At 56.8% G+C, this 18596-nt stretch overlaps 1 protein-coding gene and 1 long non-coding RNA gene across 3 annotated transcripts; one reads left to right on the top strand and one right to left on the bottom strand.

Moving 5' to 3' along the window:
* Positions 1-1406: 1406 nt before the first annotated feature.
* LOC102450536 (lens fiber membrane intrinsic protein-like) lies at positions 1407-18360 on the top strand. 2 transcript variants are annotated; one of them, XM_006115209.5, is made up of 5 exons: positions 1407-1518; positions 4155-4402; positions 13742-13882; positions 16520-16654; positions 17080-18360. In XM_006115209.5, exons 2-5 carry the CDS (start codon positions 4228-4230, stop codon positions 17145-17147), a joined length of 519 nt encoding a protein of 172 aa, XP_006115271.1. In that variant the 5' UTR covers positions 1407-1518; positions 4155-4227; the 3' UTR covers positions 17148-18360. The 2 variants fall into 2 exon arrangements, with proteins under 2 accessions (XP_006115271.1, XP_075764271.2); XM_075908156.2 differs by lacking the exon at positions 17080-18360 and having other exon boundaries at positions 16520-17048.
* LOC142819663 (uncharacterized) lies at positions 9728-13747 on the bottom strand. Its single transcript, XR_012897524.2, has 4 exons — positions 13568-13747; positions 12366-13142; positions 11965-12132; positions 9728-9890 (listed from the first exon to the last, which is right to left on the bottom strand). It is a non-coding gene; the product is annotated as an uncharacterized LOC142819663 (long non-coding RNA).
* Positions 18361-18596: the final 236 nt, after the last annotated feature.

Genomic DNA, 18596 nt, shown 5'->3' with positions numbered 1-18596 from the left:
AACACTGCCCTGTCAGGCAGCTTCCCCATCCACCACCCCACTGCACCCCAACACTGGTCTGTCAGGCACCTTCCCCATCCACCACCCCACTGTACCCCAACACTGGCCGCTCTGAGCATCTTTCCAATCCACCACCCTACTGCAGCACTAATCCGAGTCCCTCTTCCCAAGAATAGGACCTGAGGTGAGGATAGTGGGGACTATCCCCTCTCCTTGGTTCTTGGAGACAACCTGAGGTCAGGAAGGGGACAAAAGGAGGGGGACAAGAGGAAGCGGGGAGTTCTGTGGCTGGAAACAGCAGCTCCCAACCCAGCTTCCCAATTCCCTGGGATTCCTGGAATGGGGACCAGGGAAGGGAGGGACCAGTCAGTAGGTGCACAGGGTCTCTCCAGAGGGAGCGGCACCACAGGAGCCAGCTGCAGGGGGTGGTGGGGCAGAAGCTGAAGTGGGGGTGGCACATCAGGGAGTTGGCACCTGGGTCCATCCTTCAGCAGGCCCAGCTGACACCCAGTTCCAGAGGCAGCTCTGGGCATAAGCCCCCAGGTTGTGCCAAGGGGCCAAGGGGCCGCTTAGCTCCTGCAGCTGCCTCTGCGCCCTGCCTTGATCTCGTGCCCCTTTGGTCGCAGGGATTGTCTGCTTTGGTCCCCACGTGTCACAGCTCTTTACACCTCCTTGTCCCTGGTTCTCCAGCGGAGTCTGTGCACAGCTTGCGAAACGCAGCTCCCTCTGGGGCACCGGTTGTTGGACGTCATTGTCCCCAGACACTTGGTTTCCATTGTCGTCTGGGATTCCCCACTGGTAGGGGGGGGCAGTCCTTGTTAATGATCCATTCAGTTCCAGGCAGCGTGGCCACACTCCCTCCCCCACCCATCTGTCCTTTAGCTGGCCCTTTCCCCGCACTGCAAAATACAAGGGAAACTGAGGCACACATAGAGTTAATCAAAATCTTTCAGAAAATTGGTTTTCCCTTCCCTCAGTCCCTGCCACCCCACACATCCTGGCTGGACAGTCACCTTCCTTGGCTTATTCCTTTCCTCCTCTATTTTTTCTTTTCATTCCTTTATTTAAAAGTAAACACCCGCCATCACTCAGTGCCCCCAGCCACGCTGGAGCCTCCCCCCACAGGAGAGGAACGTCTCCCCAGTGGGCTGGGGGTGCAGAAATTGCTCTGATTAGCCCCTCATGAAAGAACGCGGCTCCCTCCCTGCCCCCGCACCCAGGGCCAGTGGCTCCCTGCATCAGCAGAACGGCAGGGCTGGAGCTGCTGGAGGCCAGAGCCAGCAGCTGCGAGATGCTTCCACCCTATTGTGGGCCTTTTGTCATCCCCCGGACAATGAAGCAAAGAGGATCAGGGTGGGGTAACTCTATAAAAGCCCTGTCCCCCCCAGCACCCCGCCCTCGCTGCCTCCAACAGATCCCCAAGAACACAATACAGCTGCAGAAAAAGCCGGAGTTAATCGACTGAACAACTTGTCAGCCCTCATTAGCCATGGCCTCTCCCACCGGCCACCACTGAAGGTAAATTACTTTAGTTCCTCTCTAACAGCTCTAATTTCTCCCCGCTGTGACTCCTCAATGCATCTGGCTGCCTATCTGTCCATCCCCACCCACCCACCCTCCCGATCTGTCTATCTGTCTGTCTATCCTCTGGCTTTGCTGCATGGAATGAAATGGGAATTTAGCCTTTCAGCTTCCTTGCTGGAGTGAGGAGACAGCTGGAGGTGTAATCGGGGCACCCTAGAGGTGGGCGGGGGCAGTTGCCCCCATGGGTCGTAGCTCTGGGGCCTCCAGTCCACCTGTGACTCCATGAGCGAGCTGAGCAGGGCTCCAGGTGGAGGGCTGTAAGAAGCCCCGGAGGCGGGTGGCTGGGCCATGAGACCAAAGAACCATGTCTGGGCTGCTGGCTGCTACCTCCACTTTGCTCAGCCTCTGTCTCACAGGCCTCTAAGCTCTGCCACCCTCAGGTCTGGGGGCAGTTTCTTGTGCCCGGTTCCCCCAACCTGCCTCAGGTCAGTGGTGGCTCCCCAAGGCTGGTGCCTCTGCTCCCCCTCAAGTCAGAGGGTGGCTCCCTGTGGCAGCTGTTCCTGCCCCCCAACTCTAGTCCAGGGGCGGCCCCCACTTTGGCTACTGCCTCTGCCCCCAGCTCTCGGGAAGGGACGTCCCTGCTGCTGTGGCTCCTACCCCCGCCCTTCTCTGGAGAGCCGCTGGCATCTCCCTCCCGCTGAGGAGACATGTCCTTAACAGACCATGGGCTGTCCTGGGCTCTCGCTGCAGTGAACTTTGAGAAGCAGTGTGGAGACCTGCCAACCTCTGACACTGAGCCCCCGTTCTGACCCACTCCCCAACCTGATACCCCATAAAGAGGGGACACGGGGGGTGGCTTGTGCCCCCCAGGGCAGTAAAGAGCTAAGCAACAGTAAAAGTCACAGTGTAGATGCGCTGCCTGAGTTAACTCCCCCACCCCCTGGGCGTGGCTGGGTCTGAGCTGTCAGCACGCTGCTTCTAGCTCAAGGGAAGCCAGCGGGGGCCCAGCTGCTGCACCCACAGTGGAGACGCTCCTTCTGTCAGGCCCAGGAAGGTTTCCGCTGGAATCAGGGTTGCCTGGCTCTGGCCCCGGGCGGTGCCCCCGAGATTCTCCAACAAGGAGCGCACTGCATGGTCCCTGGAGCGGTCTATCCTCCGAGAACGCATCTATCTGGGCAAAGCTTCCGTCACCCCAGAGCACCTGGCTCCTGCTGCCAGCTGAGCAACGATGCCAGCCCAGAACGGACCGGGCCTTGGGCCAGGGCCGGGGCTTGGGGCAACGGTTCCAGGGGCCAGTTTGAGGTATGGCCACCGCCCCAGCACTCACTGCTCACGGGGTCCAGCCCAGCTAGTCCGACGTAGCAGCCAGTTTGGCACCCTCCTTCCGACCATTGCCCTGTGCTGGTGCCACGTCTGGTGCTTGGGGTGTCTCCTGGGGTAGCTAAGCAACACGGGCCATTGCAACATCTGCCCGCTGGGCATTCACCAGAGCTCCTGGCAGGCTTGCAGGCCATGCCCCGGGCAGTCTGGGGGAACAGGAGGAATCCTGCTTCCCTCGGGCATCTCCCAGGCAGGAGCTCTGGTCAAAGCTGACTCCTCTGCCACAGGCTCTGACCCAGGCGAAGGTGAGGAGGGACCTACCCTGCGCAAGGTCCCCAGGGCTGCTCTGACCTGCGCCTCACTCCTGCCCCCCGCCAGCCCCCTCGCACCATCAGTTCTGCTGATTCGGTTTGGGTCTGAATGCCCCTCCCCACGGAGGCTCGTCCCAGCCCAGCACCAGGGTGCCCTTTTGACACCAGCTCTGACTCAGCTGGGTCTCTTCTGGCTGTGGAAACATCACAAGCTCTGCTCATTGTTGGGAACAAAAGGCCCCGTTTGCCTGACGCAGCAGATGCCCCCAGCGCCCCATCCCATGTCCCTGCACGTCATTGCCAGCAGGAGGCATCTGCTGTCAGGCCGATCCCATCACTGTGGGTGGGATCTTCTGCCCCTACCTCTGGCAATCTGGGGCATGGGGCCCCATGCTGCTTGGCTGACTCCTACCAGGAGGGGGGCATGCTTCACGCAGCCTCCCTGGCACTGGGAGGAGCAGCCAGCCTGGCTGTGTAATGCACCAAGCTCCGGAATAGACTGAGCCCCAGTGGGTTTGTTGCTTCCAAGCGCTGTCTCAGAGGGACTGCCAGACTGGATCAGAACCACGGTCCATCTAGTCCGCGACCCAGGCTCCGGATCAGGGGCTCAGTCCATTTCGTATCCCACCTCTTCCCATGCCAGGTCAGGCAATCACCTCATTCAGTCTCACTCTTCTGCAGTCAGCAGAAGCCTCGTCCCTTCCAGGTAAGAGCAGGGCCTGGACCTCCGCACCCTGACTCCACGACTGCACATATAATGTTACAGTGGTGGTGGGGGGCATTCCCTCCTGACCCTTACATAATGCTCATGCTCTGAAGCATGGGACTGACTTACTCAGGTACTTGCAAAGAATTCCCCTGCCTCCTTTGAAATCCACCCATAGTGGCTATGCAACTCCTGCAGCAGGGAGTTCCTCAGGTCAGTGTGCCAGAAAGCACAGCAGACGTGACAGCTGCACAGCCCAGTCAGTGGTAACTCTCTGCTGGGCCTTCTCCTAGGAGGCCCAGTCTCCTCTTGTCCCCGTGCAGGAGAAAAGCCCCACTGAACTGCAGGACCTGCAAGCTGCCAGCCATGTACACCTTGATGGGAGGCGGGCTGTTGTGTGCGGTCTCGGGCCTGGTCCTTCTCATTGTTGCCACAGCGACCGACTTCTGGATGCAGTATCGCTACTCAGGGAACTTGAGCAACCAGGGGCTCTGGAGGTTCTGCGTAGGGGGCAAGTGCCACCCCCACACCATCAGCATCGGTGAGCAGCGCGCCTGGGGCTGCCCCCAAGGTGGGGCAGAGGAAAAGAGGGTGGTGGCTGCGGGACCAAAAGGGCCGTGACGTGTGGAAGTACAGATTGGGGCACCCAGGCGGGTCCAGCTCAGTCTGCCTCCTGCCAGCTTGGTCTGGAGCACTTAGCCCGGATTGGCTCCAGGAGCCTGTTTGCCCTGGTCCTGGGCAGAGACACTGCACTGAGATGAACTGATTATCCTGCCCTGCCTCATGGGTTGACTCCCCTAAAGGGCTTCTCCAGGACAGCCCTTGCCTGGCTTCCTGGCGTCTGGTTTGTGGGAGCGCGACTGCCCTCTGGTGGCTGCAGCCTGCCTTGGCCACCGGCTGTGGAGGTTCCCTGTGCACTGAGGCGGGGGGACCCGGCTCTCGCCCCCATGCCAGGGGTGTGCAGTGGAGCTGACAGTGCAGCATCCGCACGTCCCACTGAGGCAGCTCTGATTGATGTAGGTCCTGGCCTCATAATATGGACAGGACAAAGTGGGGCCTGATACCACCGTCCGGCAGCCCCGAAAGCCCAGGTCTGGCCTCTCCTGATCTTGTCAGCTCCGGCCTGGGCTCAGGGTCTGACCTTCCCCAGCACTGGCTTGCTACATGAGGCAGGGAGACCGGAGAAGGATCAGCCCTGGGGGGGAGAGGGGGGCTCTGGGGCGGTCGCAGCCATACCCCAGCTCCCTTCTCTCCGATCAGGAGGCAGAGTTTCCATTGAGCCTATAAAGAGCCCAGCGGCTTCACAGCACTGGCCCCCGCTGAGCTACCAAGCTGGCCTATCGCTGGCTAGTGGAAAATTCTGGAGAGGGACACTGAGAACTGGCCCGTCCCAGGGAGGTGGGGGTGGAGATAAGAAAGCCCCCTGCCTCCTTTCCCGGCTCGTGGTCTTCCGGGCCGGGACTGCCACTGACCCTGCACCATGAGGGTGGGACCAGGGAGTGTGTCACACGAAGACATGGCAGTGCCCACTTTAGGGTACAGGGTCTGAGTCTGTTCAGGCTGCTTGAGGGTGCAAGGGGCAGGGAGGGTGCAGGCTTGATTCTCTGGGAGGACCCAGGATGGCAGCTGTCACCCAAGGCAGGGGAGGCCAATCTGCAACGGATGGAAATCTCCCGGGGCTTGCATGGCTAGCGTCTGCCCCCAGAGGCTTGGGCACAAGAGCGCCGGCACCGGGAGAGCAGCATGACGCCGCTGGCCAGTGTCACATGACAGAGAATCTTGCTGGGTCTGAATCCAAATAAAAACGGAGCCGGGGTGACCTGGAGCGACCAGCGGCAAGGAATCCTCATGGGTCTACTTGGCCCCCGAGCCCCCAGCTTGGAGCAGTGGGGTAGAAGCTGCTGATGCTTCTCTGTGTGTTTCTCTTGCTGCCTTGGGGGGGGGGGGGCTCACGTGTAAATTTGCTCCTTGCCCCTGGGGCTCCCCCCACTCTCTGCCCCTTGGGGAGCCCTCACTGGGACCCCACCCTTGCAGTCACCGTTGATCCCTTTCCAGCTATGAGGGATCCACTGGATCCAGGCTACTCCCCAAGCTCTAGGAGGAACCTTTCCATGGGCCAGACCCCCAAGGAGGTCTCTTCCTCCAGGGTAAGCTACACAGCCTCTAGACCAGTGGTCCCCAACCTTTTGGGGCTGCTAGGCGCCCGGGTGTGGGGCTACTCATGCGCTGGGCACCCGGGGGTGGGGCCACCCATGCGCCGCATTCCTGGGGTCAATGCCGCTCCTGTGCCATGTGTCCAGTGTCTGGGACACTCATACGCTGCATGCTCGGGGCCGGCACAGCCCTTGCGCTGTGCACCCGGGGGCGGGGCCACCCATATGCTGTGCGCCCAGGGGCCGGGGCCGCCCATGCACCACGTGCCCGGGGACGGGGCTGGTGATCACTTGGCGGGCGCACAGAAATGGCCCGGTGGGCGCCATGGCGCCCACGGGCACCGCGTTGGGGACCACTGCTCTAGACTGAACCCCCAGCTTCCTCGGCGCTGATCACATTTTCATCTCCTGGGGACAGAGCACACTCAGGTTACTTAAATGCTCAGTGTCGGGACAGCTCCCCCATATTAGTGGAGATTCTCCCAGCAGAGGGGTGGCTTCATACAGGGTCACACTCTGGGTCTTTGGCTCACCCCAAGCCCTTTTCCTATAAGCCCCAGGTGTTCAGTCAAACCTAAGCACTAGAAACAATGAGTGGTCCTGTGGCACCTGAGAGACTAAGCAAAATATCATGAGCTTCCGTGAGTAAAACCCACTTCAACAGATGAAAGAAAAAACTGTGTAGCACTTTAAAGACTAACAAGATGGTTTAATAGGTGAAGCGCTTTCATGGGCCAGACCCACTTCCTCAGATCTGTGCAAGTGGTTTTTTTTTTCATATGGTTGATGGATTTCCATTCCAAATGGCTAAATGTAGTGCCTTGCATGTTGAATACTAATAGAGAGGTAGCCGTGTTAGTTTGATCTTGCAAAAACAAAAGGAAAAACTATGTAGCACTATAAAGACTAACAAGATGGAAGTGGGTCTGGCCCACGAAAGCTCATCACCTATTAAACCATCTTGTTAGTCTTTAAAGAGCTACATAGTTTGTCCTTTTGTTTTTGCAAGATCAGACTAACACAGCTACCTCTCTATTACTATTCATCAGATGAGTTAGAGTGGAAATAACAGAAATCAAGATACAGCAGAATTACCTGTCAATTGTAGGACCCATGTTAATGAGGCTGAATGTGACCAATTCATGGCTTTTGATGTGGAAATGCGATTGTTAAAGGCAGGAGAAATTGGCTTCGTAATGTGCCAACCAATTAATGTCTTTCTTCAAGCCCAGGGTAACAGTATCAAATTTGTAGCGGAATTCCAATTCTGCAGACTCTCTCTGTAATTGCTAAGTGAAATTCCTTTGTAGAAGAATGGCTACTTTTAAATCCATGATTGAGTGACCAAGTAGGTTAAAATGTTCCACTACAGATTTATGTGTGTTTCCATTTCTGATGTCTGATTTTTGTCCATTTATCCTTTGTCGTAGAGACTGTTGGATTTGGCCAATAAGTGGGTTTTTCCCATGAAAGCTCACGATTCTATATATTTTTGTTAGTCTTGTGAGGGTGTGTCTAGACTACACCTCTCTGTCGACAGAGAGATATAGATTAGGCACATCAAAATTGCTAATGAAGCCGGGATTTAAATATCCCATGCCTCATTAGCACAAACATGGCTGCCACTTTTTTTCAAAACGGAGTGTTTTCAAAAAAAATGGTAGTCTAGACGCAGATCTGTCAAAAATAAATCTTTGACAGATCCTGCAAACCTCATTTTTTGAGGGATACAGGATCTGTTGAAAAAGGGTTTATTTTCAACAGATCCGCGTCTAGACTGCTGGGTTTTTTCAAAAAAACTCCATTTAAAAAATAAGCGGCGGCCATGTTTATGCTAATGAGGTGTGAGATATTCAAATCCCAGCTTCATTTCCAATTTCGACGTGCTTGATTTGCATCCCTCCGTTGACAGAGGGATGCAGTCTAGACGTAGCCTAAGGTGCCACAGGACCCGTAATTGTTTTTAAAGTTACAGACTAACACCCTCTGAGACCTTCTAATGCGGTGTTTCCTATTTGGTGCTTAGTGGAAGTAATGGTTCTGCGAGAACTCCCCCACCCCCTCTTAAAGAGACAGAACCTTTTTTTTTGCTCAACAAATTGCAGCAGGACTTGGCGGGTCTATTTTTTCTTTTCTTTTTTTGGTCAACAAATTTTACCCTGGCAACCTTAGGGTTCCTTGAAATTCTTTGAAGCTGCAAAGGGTTCCGTGGCCAGATCAAATTGGGAAACACTGTCCTAAGGAATAGAGATTTTTGAACTCTTTGTAGTTCACACCCAGTATCAGCACCTTGCTTCTGGGTGTACACCTCTATGGCTTTGGGACCAAGTAAGGGAGTGAGATAGCAGAGCCGTCCAAAGGGCCAACCACAGGTTCAAATCATAACCCTTCTCAAAGGCAGTGAAGTAGGTGTCTATATCCCTTCCCCTTACACGGGGGTAACAATTGGGTGTGCAGGTTCCCTGTGGAATTGACAGCTTGGTGTCTTTCTCGACTTACCTCTTGGTGGGTCCTCTTGTCCTTCTGCATCTCCATCGCCAGTTCATGCTTTCACTGCTTCTCCAAGTTCTTCCTCATGCTTCTGCAGATTGCCACAGTCTGCTAGGCCCTTCGCCCTCCGCTCTCATTCCTGCCACTGTCCATGGGGAACCAGGTCGCAAGAATGATTTGCTGCTGCCTTGGTCACCCATGGACCCTCTTAGAACTCTACTTAGATCTTGAATCTTCTTCTTGGTTTGATTGTCCTTCTCCAGCCATGCAATCAGCTGTACCTTGTTGAGTTTCCTGGCACTTGACCCTCTCTCCCTGCACAGTTTGCAATGTTCTTCCCAGGGAGGTGGTTATACACCACTTTCTTGCTGTTTCCGTTTAATCAAGCCTGTAAACAAGCCTTTAAATCAGCTTCCGTACCTAATGACTGGAAGATAGCTAACGTGATGCCAGTATTCAAAAAGGGCTCTAGAGGTGATCCTGGCAATTACAGACTGGTAAGTCTAACATCAGTACTGGGCAAATTAGTTGAAACTATAGTAAAGAATAAAATTGTCAGACACATCGATGAACATAATTTGTTGGGAGAAAGTCAACACGGTTTCTGTAAAGGGAAAACATTCCTTACTAATCTAGTAAAGTTCTTTGAGGGGGTCAACAAACATGGACAAGGGGGATCCAGGGGATATAATATACTTAGATTTCCAGAAAGCCTTTAACAAGTTCCCTCATCAAAGGATCTTAAGTAAAGTAAGTTGTCATGGATTGATGATTGGTAAAAAGGCAGGAAACAAAGGGTAGGAATAAATTATAAGTTTTCCGAATGGAAAGCGGTAACTAGTGGGGTCCACCAAGGGTCTGTCCTGGGACCAATCCTATTCAACTTATTTATAAATGATTTAGATCATGGGTTCCCAAACTGGGGTGTGTGCTCCCCTGGGCGGGCATGAAGAAATTCCTGGGGGGGGGGCATGAGCCAACCCAGCCCCCAGTCAATTCTGCCCCTCCCCCCAAGTTGTGCTGGGGGGGGTGAGGGCTTCTCAAAAATCAAAAAGGTGGAGGCGTGATGCCAAAAAGTTTGGGAACCACTGATCTAGAGAAAGGGGTAAGCAGTTAGGTGGCAAAATCTGCAGATGATACCAAACTGCTCAAGATAATTAAGACCGATGCAGACTGTGAAGAGCTTCAAAAAAATCTCACCAAACTAAGTGAACAAAATGGCAAACAAAATTTAATGTTGATAAATGTAAAGCAATGCATATTGGAAAAAATAATCCCAAATGTACATACAATACGAGGGGATTCATTTAGCTACAACTACACAAGAGAGAGATCTTGGAGTCATTGTGGATAGTTCTCTGAAAACATCCACTCAATGGGCAGCAGCTGTCAAAAAAGCAAATAGAATGTTAGGAATCATTAAAAAAGGGATAGAGAATAAGACAGAAAATATTTCAATGCCTCTATATAAATCCATGGTAAGCCCACATCTTCAGTACTGTGTCCAGATGTGGTTGCCTCAGCTCAAAAAATATATATTGGCATTGGAAAAGGGTCAGAAAAGGGCAACAAAAATGATTAGGAGTTTGGAAAAGGTCTCATATCATATATATAGAAGCCCAATGTCTGTAACTCTGTAATGCTGAAATGCTGGCTGTTCCCTCTGGGTGGTGCTGTTACCTCCCTGGCTGTTCCCCCTGGGCGGTGCTGTTGCCTGTGTCACATCGTTTGCCTCCCGCCGTGGCACTCGGCTGACTCCTGCACTGTTCAGTATTATCTCTCTACTGAACCCACTAACCCAGCAGAAGTACCCACTCTCCTGGGGCATGCTATGCCCGAGGATTTTGTAGTATTTTCACCAGGGGTTATTCAGTATTTTGTCACCCTAAAATGAAATATTAATATTTCCCGAATGCATTCCAACTGTAGCAAATGGGCTAATGCCATACTTAACACCTGGATGATGAATAAGGAAGGCATTCAACAGGCCAAAAAAAAAAACAAAAACCAACAACAACAACTTAGGAGTGATCCTGGAAGGCGCTGGATTGAGCACTGGAATAGTAAATCCGGTAGCCCTGAAAACAGTACAAAACAAATTGGCTAAATTGGGGCAGCTAAATCATCAGGTTATGGAAGGTGTGGTATGGGACAGTGCTGGATTTCATTCTGCACATATTGACACCCTCCAGCCTCTGCATAAAGTGGTGGAAGTATTCCAGATGTTCCTGCAAACTTTAAAGAGCCTCTGTCATGGTTTTGGGCTACCCATCTAGGATGTATCTTTGGATCTCTGCAGGAACATGCCTTAGAAACTGTTTCATTCTCAGGAGAGATAGCTCTTCCATAGTCTTAGCATTTGCTCCTGATATCCATGTCTCCTAGTCATATATATAGTTGCCCAGTGTCTGTGCCTCTGTAACACTGAAATGCTGGCTGTTCCCTCTGTGCGGCGCTGTTGCCTCCCTGGCTGTTCCCTCTGGGCGATGCTGTTGCCTGAGTCACGTCCTTTGCCTCCCGCCATGGTGCTCGGCTGACTTCTGTGCCTCTCAGCCAGGCCGCCATGGGGGAGCAAGCGGCTGTTTGGGCGCCGCAGTCCCCATGCAGCACGGATGGGGCCTGGACAAGCATGTATCCCTGATGGAGACAGGGGAGAGTGGAGAGAGATTGAGAGACAGGAGGAGGAGGAGAAGAGAACAGGAGAGTGAGAGGCAGGCGGGGGAGAAGAGAAAGAGGGAGGCAGAAGGCAGAGGCGAGCTAAGAGAGAGAAAGGGAGGCAGTAGGAGGAGGAGAGAGAGAGAGAGAGAGAGAGATGGAGTGAAGTGAGAGACTGGAGGCTCAGGAGAGAAGACCGAGGTGGAGGGGAGACCTGAAAATCCCATCTTATGATGGGCTAATTGGCTTGTGAAGAGAGTTTAAAAAGACTTGGACTTTTCATCTTAGACAAGAGGAGGTTAAGGGGGGATATGTTAGAAATCTATAAAATCATGACTGCTGTGGAAAAAGTGAATAAAGCAAAGTTATTTACTTAGTCTCACCATATAAGAACTAGGGGTCACCAAATGAAATTAATAGACAGCAGGTTTAAAACAAACAAAAGGAAGTTTGTCTTCACTGAGCACACAGTCGACCTGTGGAACTCCTTGCCAAAGGATGCGGTGAAGGCTAAGACTTTAACAGGGTTCAAAAAAGAGCTAGATAGATTCATGGAGGTTAGGTCCATCAATGGCTATTAGCCAGGATGGGTGGGAATGGTGTCCCCAGCCTCTGTTTCTCTGGAGGTAGGTGACAGGGGAGGGATCACGTGAGGATTCCCTGTTGTGTTCCCTCCCTCTGGGGCATTTGGCATTGGCCACTGTCGGTAGACAGGATACTGGGCTGGATAGACTGTTGGTCTGACCCAGTATGGCCATTCTTATGTTCTTTAAGTACCCATGTTTTACTGCTGCAAGACACTTACTGCAAATACTACTGGTGCATTCAGCATCCCACCGCTGCCACCAGCTGTCCCGGCGCCACAGGATCAGTGCTCTGTCTCCAGCTTTGGAACAGTCTCTAGGCGGAATCCTTTTGGTAGGTCAGACCCCTGAGGTGGCCTCACTCTTCCTACATGGAGCAGGGCCTGCAGCTGGAACCCAGCACAGGGAGACCTTAGGTCAGTCCTGCGAACTGCAAGTTAAAGCACAGACCAGTCTGGCCAGTCCAGAGCTCAGCTAAGCTGGATTGACCCCGCCGAGCAGGCTCTCACTGGCTGTCTCTATGTGCCCCCCCAGCCTTGTGCAGTTTCCAGGTGAGAGCCTCAGCTCCTTCTAGCAGCCAACTCTCCCTCCTCCCTACTCCCCCCCCCCCCCGACTCCAGACCTTTGTTCTTCAGCTGGGGTCTGTGCTCAGCTTCCCTGCAGCAAGGCCAGGAAATGCATCTTCCCCTGAGGCTGGGACATTGCTGGCTGGGGGTGTATGAGCTGGTGACTGGAGTTTCCGTTCTCCTTTGGGATTCACCAGGGATACAGGCCTTGGCCAAGACCAGTTCTTCTGACAGCCAGGTGCCATTCACATCCATGTCTCTTCACCTGCCCTAAGAGAATACAGCCCTCCCCCACCCCCTCTCCCAGCTAGGTTGCAATGCAACATACAGGGAAACTGAGGCACACATAGACGTCATAACAATATTACTGAAAATTCCCACTTTGTCACACATACCCCTTGGGGGGGCCGTCGTTGGGATCCCCCACTCCCAGTCCCTTTCCCCGCCCCTTGGGAGACCCACACGGGGCCCACGTGGGCACCCTAGTTCCCACCAAAGCCTTGTCTCTCTCAGAGGCCGCATCACTGTGATTCTTTATTTTCAGGAGCGACTCTCCGGGTCGTATCTAGGATGCAGCTCATGCAAAATGCAGCCACTCGCATCCTGCCAGGTACCTGGCCATCCGGCTCCATTCTGCTCCTTCTGCTGGCTCCCTCCTAGGGTTTGCATTGATTCCTCAGGTCCCTCTGCTCCCCCTCCGGGGCCCTGCTTGTCTCTGAGCAGTGGCCAACTTTGTGCCTTCAGCATCCCACGACCCTCAGGTGCCTGCCTCTCCCTGCAGAGCCTCTGCTCAGGCAAACTCTCATTGGCGTCACAGGGTTCAGCTCCGGGTGCTGGGAAGTGGGAGGGGGGGATTCGGGGTCAGATTCTCATTGATCAGCAGTGGACCTGCCAAGTGGGGGGAGGAAGGCTGAGCTCCTTGGAAAGTCTGGCCCCGGATTGAGGTGTCTGAGCCCTCCTGAACACCAGCCCTAGCGGCCGTGCAAGCCGCCCCCCTACTGCTGGCCCCATCGGACCTGGCTCCGGGAGTCCCTGCCCACCAACAAGGGGGCACTGGGCCGGTCCAGGGGACAGCTCCCATTATTACAGCCCCCCAATCCCTGCTGTAAAGAAGACACCGCTCTAGGGCACAGCCGTGGAGGGAATAGAGAGGGGACCACGGCCTCACCCCAGGGATTGCATGGGGACTGGCTTGCTGTGCAGGGGGCTCCCAGACCCAGCGTTTCTCAGTTCTGCATCGGTCCTGCCCAGCACTCACCCTCCGCGCAGCGACAGACTCTGCTGAGTGCTGGAGCCACTGGCTCTGCCTTTGGCCGCCTCCTCTGGCCTTTCCTCTCCTGCTCCTTGGACGAGCGCCGGCTCCCGTTGCCCATCTCCAAGCGCCGGGTCCCAAGGAGTGCTCCTCTCTCTCTCTCTCTGTCCCTCCCTCCAGCCTTCTGGGATGCCACCCGGGCATTCATGCTGCTCTCCATCCTCTCCTGCTTCGCGGGCATTATCCTGGGCCTCACCGCCTTCTCCAGCAGCACCAGGGCATCCCGGACCCGCTCCGCCGGCATCACCCTGCTGATCGCTGGTATGTGGGCCCCAGCCTCGCCAAGGGGAGGGGGGCGGGGCTGTGCTGAGCATTATTAGGACTGATGGGATGCACCATCAGCCCAGCAGGATGGGCACCATGGGGGCAGGATGGGCACCGTGGGGTGGGATGGGCACCGCAGGGCAGGGTGGGAACAACAGGCAAGGGAGAAATGTCTACAAGATGACAGATGGGCATCCCATTATCAAGAGAGCCCCCCTCAGCCCATTACATATTATCCAGGGGTCCCCTTCTGTGCCACTCACATGCAGCCACCTCTGGGGTGGAACATCAGAGCCCACTTAGCACCCGGGGAGAGGCCAGCAGGGAGGGGCAGAGATGGGAAAGGAGTTGACAGGAAGAAGAGAATAAGGCCTCTAATGCCTTCTTGGCCCCCTGCTCTCTGTCCCACCCCCATCATCCAGGCAGAGGGCACCGCCCCGTTGGACTCGGCAGGTGGGTGCAGGGCTGGCAGGCAGAGCCGAGACTCACTGCAGCTGGGGGACCAGCCCCACCGCAGGGCGTAAGCGCCGCCCACTTGGCTCCCTGCCGATCTGGTCCAGCTGGCAAAGGAAGCTCCAGGTGCACCCACAGCAGCCAGCATCAGACCCACACGCGGCCCATTGGCTGCACACTGTCCCCACCTGTCAGAACAGACCAAAGCTGCCAGGCCAGGAAGGTTGGGACTCTGGGGGGCCCAAGGATGCAAGGCCCCTCTGAGCCCTCCCTTCGCTCTGGCTAGCGCCAGACTCCAGTTCCCACTGCCGGCACAGCCGCACGTCACTGGGTGGCCTGGGGCTCTGTGCTGGGTCCCCTCTGATCCTCGCCTGGCTAGGTGGAGGCTGAAGAGCTGCTGGGAGCTGGCCAAGCCGCTGCAGGCGTAGCCCTTCCTCGCTGTGTCGCCAGGCTGGGGGGCAGGGTCTCAGGCAACTGGGGGCTTTCTCAAAACCCTGCCTGGCTGGACCCCTACCAGAGCTGAGAGTGGCTAAGAGCTGCCCAGTCCAGCAGGCCATGTGTGAGTCCTGGCTCCCCCTCACTTGCTCTGCCCATCCCATACCGTGCCATGGGGCCAGCAGAGACCCAAGGAGGCTGAGCTCTTCTCTGATTTCTCAGGGCATCCCTCTGCCAGGCCGGGGCCCCCAGGCAGCCATGGTGGCTCATAGGGGTAGGCCCAGAGGGCGAGGAGCTCCAGCGGGATCTATGCCAGCTAGGGAACGGAGCAGTGCCCGGTGGGCAAGTGGCAGCGTTGGCAGCGCCCCCCAGAGGGGAGCGTTTGAACGACTCCTCCCACCGGCCGGTGGGAGAAGAGACTGGGGTCTCACAGGCAGGCAGCAGGAGATGGGAAAGCGGCCAGGCTGGGATGGAGAAGCACCCGCAAAGCCAGCTTGGGTCTGGTTGTAGCTGGGCGGTTCGCCCGCTGCCCTGGAATAATTCCTGGCGTGGCTCTCGGGCGCAAGTCCCATGGCTGGGCTGCCCGATGTGGGGCTGATCTGGCCCTGCTCTTGGGGATGCTTCAGGGGCAGCGGGGGTGGATTAGCCACGGCTGGGTCCTCCCCGCCCCCTGTGGCTCAGGCACACCTGGCACTGCCCTCAGCCGAGGCTGGGCTGGATGGGCCGCTCTGACCATCCCCCTGTGGGGCTGGGGCAGGATGCAGCCGTGCTGGAAGGAGGGACCCAGCTCAGGGTTTGCGGCAGGTGCAGGAGCCGGGAGCGAACCGGGTCGGAAAACGTTCCCAGCCGGGTCCAGCAGAGGGAGCCACGGAGCTGCCTGGTGGGCTCTGGGCAGGCTGGTTCCTGGCAGGCCCCTGGCTCTGGGAGAAGGGTGCAGGCAGGGGCCACGGGCACTCGGGCCGGGGGGCACAGCTCAAGGAGTTGAGGGTGGGGTGTGGGGCTGAGGGCAGCAGAGCTAGGTGAGTGCCGGCTCCATGGCTACCCCAGGGAGCTGCCTGGGAGAGTGACAGGGCTGGGGCAGGACGGGCAGGGCTGGGGAACAGCTCAGAGTAGCCCCATGGCCCCAGCGAGGGGATGGCCCTGGGGTGGGGGCAGGAGCTGCCTCTCCGGTACAGCTCCTACCGCGCCACTAGGAAGGGTTTGGCTGAGTCTTTAGGGACAGGGCTGGCTGGGGTGGGGGTGGGGGTGGGGAGGGCATCCCATCATGTCAGTGACTGTCCTGGCATTCCAGCAGCACAGGGCAGGGGGCTCCGAAAGGGGGAGCCACTCACAGGCCCAGACACGGGGCAGGGAGGGGGAGGGAACTTCTCCCCATAGCCAGTCATGCTCAGTAAAAGTAGCACAGGGTAGTGCTGAGCCACACCAGGTCCTGCATTGCAGTGCTGCACTGGGTCCCTGCATATTGGTGCTAAGCTGTGCCAGGTCCCAGCATTGCATGAGCCAGGCCAGGTCCCAGCATTGCGGTGCTGAGTTGGGCCAGGTCCCTGTGTTGCAGAACCGCAACGTGCCAGGTCCAAGCACTGTAGTGCCGAGGCGGGCACCCGTAGCAGAGCCGCGCCAGGCCAGGTCCCTGCATGCAAGTGCATTGGCGTGAGGTGTTCTAGCAGGCAGCCCTGCATTGCTGGTGCCTGAATGTGATGAGTGGAGTCGGTGCTCAGCCCTCTCTCTCCTCTGCTCCCCCGGCAGGTCTCTTTGCTTTGCTGGGGCTGTCAGTGTACACTGGTGTGACGGTGAATTTCTTTGGTAAGCGCTACACTGACTGGCGCTTCTCCTGGTCCTACATCCTGGGCTGGATCGCCGTCATCCTCACCCTCTCGGCAGGTAACTGCTCCAGAGGGGTCCTCCTCTGCTCCCCTCTGTGTGTCCAGGCCCCTAGGGGCCCATCACTGCACTCCATCTCCCTTTCCATGCCAGGGATCCCAGGCCTGGGCTCCCTGCTCACCCACCAGTCAAGATCCTGGCTGCCTGAAGCTACATATGCTGTTCCCTCCTTCCCACTGCCCTGCACGGCTCTCCCTCCGGGGCCCGAGCAGCACTGAGGGGTGCTGGCCTACAGGGAGGCCTCAGGAGGAGGGCTGTTTGACGGATACCCCACAGTGCCCCTGGGATGAGGGGAGCAGCTAAATGGGCAGAGGCCCTGCCATCTACCCCTGCTCTGCCCACCCCACTTGTGCCCTCTACCCCTCCCCACCCCCTGATGCTTCCCTGGCATCCCTCCCTCCCCTGACTCTCTCTCTCTTCCACAGGTATTTTCCATGTCTGCGCTGTCTCCAAGAGCCCGTCCACAGAGACTTCCAATGTGGCAAGCGGCTGAGCCCCCACAACCGCCAGGACACATGGCCTGGTCCTGACAGCTCCCTGCCCTTGCCCCTGCCCTTGCCCTGATGGCTCCTTGCCCTCTAGTGACACCCATCTGGCCCTAGCCTGGCCAATCCCAGCCCTCCAGTGCCACCGCCAGGCCCCAGCCAATCCCCACCCTTCATTGATACCTGCCAGGCCCCAGCCAATCCCAGCCCTCCAGTGCCATCGCCAGGCCCCAGCCAATCCCACCCTTCATTGATACCCGCCAGGCCCCAGCCAATCCCCACCCTTCATTGATACCTGCCAGGCCCCAGCCAATCCCAGCCTTCCAGTGCCACCGCCAGGCCCCAGCCAATCCCCACCCTTCATTGATACCTGCCAGGCCCCAGCCAATCCCAGCCCTCCAGTGCCATCGCCAGGCCCCAGCCAATCCCACCCTTCATTGATACCTGCAGGCCCCAGCTAATCCCAGCTCTACAGTGCCACTACCAGGCCCCAGCCAATCCCAGCCCTACAGTGCTATCTGCTGGGCCCCAGCCAATCCCCACTCTTCATTGATACCTGCCAGGCCCCAGCCAATCCTTGCCCTTCAGTGCTATCTGCCAGGCCCCAGCCAATCCCAACCCTGCAGTGCCACTGCCAGGCCCCAGCCAATCCCTACCCTTCATTGATACCTGCCAGGCCCCAGCCAATCCCTGTCCTACAGTGCCACCTCCAGTGATGTTTGCCAGGACCCAGCCAATCCCTGCCTTCCAGTGAGACTTGACCTGACAGGATCCAGCCAATCCCAGTCCTCCAATGAGACCCACAAGGCCCCGGCCAATCCCTGTCCTCCAGTCAGACCCCAAAACCTCCAACGCTTACAACCTGCAGCTCTCTGCCCTGTCCCAGCCCCCGCCCCTGCCCTTGGCCAGGCATGGTGCCCAGTGCTGGCCTTGATCCATGTGCCAGTGACCTGAATGTGCCAATAAAACCAGCCGAAACCTCAGCTGCATCCTGGTGCTGCAGTGTCCCAAGAGTGGGACAGGCAGGGGGCCTGGTGTGGCTCCCATTTGTACCTGTCCCTCCCTGACTGAGACCGGCTCAGCACGGCTGCTACCAGCCCCACCAGGGGGCGCCCCGAATTCCCAGGCTCTGAGCTGCGCCTGGGACATGGAGCCAGAGTCTGTCAATCAGGACAGAGCCTGTACGGGCGCCGGGTGTGTGTGTGTGGGTGGGGGGGGGGGGGGGGGGTTTGGCAGAAGCTCCACCTGGTCATGGCTGCCCCCATCCCCATGTCTCACTGCCTAGGCAAGCTGTGATCAGTGCCCAGTCTCCTCCACTTCCCCACCTGGGGTCTGAGCATCCCCTCCCCAGGCTCCGAGGGGTGTTTCCAGCCCAGATGTGCCCCATGCTCCGCATCCTGCCCCTCCCCACCCTGGAGAGAATTAACCCTTTCCACCGACGACATAGTGATGCTTAG

Source organism: Pelodiscus sinensis, chromosome 22 (genome assembly GCF_052426305.1).
Source record: "Pelodiscus sinensis isolate ZL-2025 chromosome 22, ASM5242630v1, whole genome shotgun sequence".
In the NCBI taxonomy this organism is placed as follows: domain Eukaryota; kingdom Metazoa; phylum Chordata; order Testudines; family Trionychidae; genus Pelodiscus; species Pelodiscus sinensis.
This window is presented reverse-complemented; position numbering and strand designations above follow the sequence as displayed.

Excerpts from the sequence above, each read along its gene's own strand:
- LOC102450536 (XM_075908156.2), top strand. The coding sequence starts at position 4,228 with ATGTACACCTTGATGGGAGGCGGGCTGTTGTGTGCGGTCTCGGGCCTG. Across the intron at positions 4,403-13,741 it reads CCCCCACACCATCAGCATCG|CCTTCTGGGATGCCACCCGG; the intron begins GTGAGCAGCGCG and ends CCCTCCCTCCAG. Across the intron at positions 13,883-16,519 it reads CATCACCCTGCTGATCGCTG|GTCTCTTTGCTTTGCTGGGG; the intron begins GTATGTGGGCCC and ends CTCCCCCGGCAG.